This window comes from Neopelma chrysocephalum, unplaced genomic scaffold (assembly GCF_003984885.1).
Source record: "Neopelma chrysocephalum unplaced genomic scaffold, ASM398488v2 Primary Assembly neopelma1_96098, whole genome shotgun sequence".
In the NCBI taxonomy this organism is placed as follows: Eukaryota; Metazoa; Chordata; class Aves; order Passeriformes; family Pipridae; genus Neopelma; species Neopelma chrysocephalum.
Window position 1 is genome coordinate 1 of NW_020924749.1, and position 4000 is coordinate 4000.

A 4000-nucleotide genomic window follows, 5' to 3' on the forward strand; every position below is an offset into this window, starting at 1 on the left:
ACGGCACAGGGACCCCTCCCACCCTCCCCTGCCCCCCCATGGCACAGGTACCTCCCCAACCCCTCACCTGCCCCTCATGGCACAGGGACCCCTCCCACCGGCCCCCCAGCCCCTCACGTGCTCCCTCTCACCCACCCCACGCACTACAGATCCCCCCTCCCTCCCCTGCCCCCCCGAAGCCCCTCCGCAGCCCCCCCAGCCCCTGCCGTGCCCCCCCTGACCTGCCCCACGCGGTACAGGTAGACCTTCCCCGCCTCCCTGCTCTGGCCCCCCAGGTAGGTGGGCGCTGCCACCAGCAGCAGGTCGGTGGCCCCGTCCCCCTCCAGGTCCAGGGCCAGCACCTCGCTGCCGAAGTAGGAGCCGATCTGGGGGGGTGCAGAAGGGCTGTGAGGCCGCGGGGGGGGGGACCCCGAACACCACCACCCCCCCCCGGCCCCTCTGCCTCCCCTCACCTGCTCCCCCATCAGCGTCTGGGTCACCGTGACGGTGCCCGCGGGGTCCAGCTGGAACAGGAGGACTTTGCCCTTGTGCTGGAATCGGGGGGCTCCAGCCACCAACAGGCGCTGCCCCCCCGGCAGCCGCAGCGAGGACACCGAGTAACCTGGGGGGGGCAGCGGGGTCAGCGGGGGGGACAGCCCTGGGCACACGGGACCCCCGGGGTGTTCCCGGGGCACCCGAAATATCAGGATCACAAATATCTGGATCGCGAGCATCTCAGCATCCCGAATATCCGTGACACGGAGTGTCCCCACTTCACCCCGTGTCTCCGGCACGTGGAGCATTCCCGTTTCATCCCTGGATCATCCCTGGCTCACTCCCCATCCCTGGGGACACGGAGAATCCCATATGCCCCCCGAGATCTCCGGGACAAGGAATATCCCTAGTTCATCTCAGATCTCAAGAATATGGAGTATCCCTGGTTTCCCCCCATCCCTGGGGACCCCCCCGTACCGAGATACGCCGCGTGGTTCTTCAGCTCCAGCGGGAATTCCCCCTGGAATGCTTCCCGGGGTGGGATGATGCGCCCTCGCCGGCTCTCCTCCAGCACGCCCCCCTCCCAGTCGTAGGCTCCCACCATTCCAAAGAGGATCCCGTCCTGCCGGGATGGGAGGGACGTGTCACCGCAATCCCCCCCTAAGGCCACCATCCCATCCCAGGACGCTCAGCAGGGCCGGGATGGGCTTCCCGGCGGGATCACCTCGAGGAGGTGGATGGAGAAGCCGATCTGGGACATCTCCAGCTCGAAGGCGCTCTCGTTGTCCTCACGGGTGCCTGACAGCGGCAGGAAGGGGACGCTGTTCCTCCAGCTGCGCGCTTCCAGCCGGAATTCCCATCCCTTCCCGAGCTCCCGGCCCCGGCGCGGCACCTTCGAGGCTGAAGATCCGATCTCCCAGCGCGTCCACGATGTCGTTGAGGGCGGCCTCGTCGGTGACGTTGAAGAAGTACTTCTCGTCGGGGTCGCTGGCGATGAACTTGATCTCCCGGATGAAATCCTCGGGATCCTGCTGCCGCCGCAGGTAGTGCCCCAGGACCTGCGGGAGGGCCGGGGGTCAGCGGGACACTCCCCCCGGGACGGAGGGGGACACGGGGCCGGGGGTCAGGGGGACTTCTCCCTCCCGGGGCGGAGGGGACAGGGGGACAGGGGTCAGGGGGACACCTCCCCCGGGACGGAGGGGACAGGGGGACGGGGATCAGTGGGACACTCCCCCCAGGACGGAGGGGACAGGGGGACGGGGGTCAGTGGGAGACTCCCCCCGGGACGGAGGGGACACGGGGCCGGGGGTCAAGGGGACTCCTCCCTCCCGGGGCGGAGGGAACACGGGGACGGGGGTCAGCGGGACAACCCCCCCGGGGTGGAGGAGGACACGGGGCCGGAGCTCACGGCGATGGCGTAGCGGGTGATGTTGCGCCGCTCGCACTCGGCCAGCGCCGCCGGCAGCTCCTCCCCGTCGTGGGACTCCCCGTCCGTCACCACCAGCAGCAGCCGCGCGGCCCCCGGGCGCCCGCCCCGCTCGGCGCTGAAGGACTCGGCGCTGCCGGAACGAACGGGGCCGTCAGCACGAGCCCCGTCCTAATCCTGCTCCCGGACCCCACCCTGGTCCCAACCCGGACCCCGATCTCAACCCCAGCCCTGATCCACATCCCGGTCTCAGTCCTGACCCCAACCCCAACCCTCATCCAAACCCTGACTCGATCCTAGCCCTGATACTGATTCCAATACTGATCCTAATCCCAAAATTAATCCCAACCACGACCCTGACCCCAGTCCTGACCCAAACCCCAATCCCTATCACGATCCGAATCGCGACACCAATCCAACCCCGACCACAATCCCACCCCTGATCTCAATCCCGATCCCACCCCTGACCTCAATCCCGACCCCAATCCCGCCCCCGTTCCTGTTCCTGCTCCCATTCCCGCTCTGGAGCCCACCAGGCCTCCCGGATGGCCATGGCCGTGCGCGTCTCCCTCCCCTCCTGCCGCGTCAGGTTCCGGGCGGCCTCGAGCAGGGCCTGGGCCGTGGGGTGCTGCCCCAGCGCCCACTCCTGCACCACCTCCTCCCCGTACTGCAGAACCCCCACCTGAAACAGGAGAGGTCAGAGCCAGCAGGACCCCCAAATCCACAGGGAACCCCCAGAAATCCCTGGGGAACCCCCAAATTCTCAGGGACTCCTCAAATCCCCGGGGAAACCCCCAAATCCTCAGGGACTCCTCAAATTCCAGGGGTGCTGCCCCAGCACCCACTCCTGCACCACCTCCTCCCCATACTGCAGCACCCCCACCTGAAACAGGGGGAGTCAGAGCCAGCGGGACCCCCAAATCCACAGGGAACCCCCAGAAATCTCCGGAGAACCCCCAAATCCACAGGGATCCCTCAAATCTCCAGGATGCTGCCCCAGCACCCACTCCTGCACCACCTGCTCCCTGTACTGCAGCACCCCCACCTGAAACAGGGGTGTCAGAGCCAGGGGGACCCCCAAATCCACAGGGACCCCTCCTGCACCACCCGCTCCCCGAACTGCAGCACCCCCACCTGAAACAGGGGGAAGGGGAGATCCGAGCCAGGGACCCCCCCCCCCCCCCCCAGGGGCCCCCCCCCCCAACCCCCCAGGCCCCCCGCAAAAGGGCCCCCCCCCCCCCCCCCCCCCCAAACCCACCACCAGCCAGCACCACCCCAGGGGTGGCATCACCCTGGGGACAGTGACATCAGCCCAGGGGTGGCATCTCCACAGGGGTGGCGTCACCCTGGGGACAATGACATCACTCTAGGGGTGGCATCACCCCGAGGGTGGCACCACCCCAGGGACAACAGCACAGCCCTGGGGATAATCACCTTGCCCCGGGCATAACAATGCCCTGGGCACACCACTATAGCCCCGGGAACACTGTCCCAGCCTCGGGGGACACCACGGTGGCCCCGGTGCCACCCCCTGACCTGGGTCTGCCCGGGGCCGATGAAGAAGCGCCCCAGGATGTTCCCGAGGAATTCCTGCACCTCCTCCCAGGGATAGATGCTGTTGGAGCCGTCCAGCACCAGGACGATGTCCATGTAGGTGGAGCAGCCTGGCAGAGGGACACAGCGACACCTGGGTGGCACCTCCCAGTCCGTCCCAGTCCGTCCCAGTCCGTCCCAGCGCCCCACTCACGCTGTGCCGTGGGCGCGACCGTCCCCACGAGCCGCAGCTCCTCGTCCAGGCGGACGCAGCGGCCGGAGCTGAACACGGAGGTGCCGCATTCCTGGGACCAAAGCGGGGCACACGCCTGGGAGACAAGCGGGGAGGGGTGACACGGGCGACACAGCAGCGGGTGACACATCCCGCCCCAACCCCGCCCCGCGCCCGCGTTTCCCTCCGCGGGCGCTCCGCGCTCACCACGAACCCGCCGTCCTTGGAGCCCACCAGGGTCATCCCGAGGTGTCCGGCGCTGCCGCGGAGCCACGGCGCTGTGTCCCCTCGGGGACACGGGGACAGAGACGGGGTCAGCACCGTGGGGACACCTC

General features: G+C 68.5%; 1 protein-coding gene across 1 annotated transcript in view; it reads right to left on the minus strand.

The window, feature by feature from the left end:
* Nucleotides 1-200: 200 nt before the first annotated feature.
* LOC113981106 (integrin alpha-10-like) overlaps nt 201-4000 on the minus strand; it is a gene marked incomplete at its 3' end in the record, with an annotated part of 5277 nt that continues 1477 nt past the window's right edge. The window contains exons 4-13 of the mRNA XM_027708341.1: nt 3873-3952; nt 3648-3762; nt 3437-3564; nt 2434-2582; nt 1883-2033; nt 1367-1532; nt 1199-1272; nt 952-1096; nt 453-601; nt 201-365 (exon numbers count right to left, since the gene is read on the minus strand). Of these exons, the coding sequence (XP_027564142.1) occupies nt 201-365; nt 453-601; nt 952-1096; nt 1199-1272; nt 1367-1532; nt 1883-2033; nt 2434-2582; nt 3437-3564; nt 3648-3762; nt 3873-3952 (1322 nt within the window). The remainder of the gene's footprint in view (nt 366-452; nt 602-951; nt 1097-1198; nt 1273-1366; nt 1533-1882; nt 2034-2433; nt 2583-3436; nt 3565-3647; nt 3763-3872; nt 3953-4000) is intronic.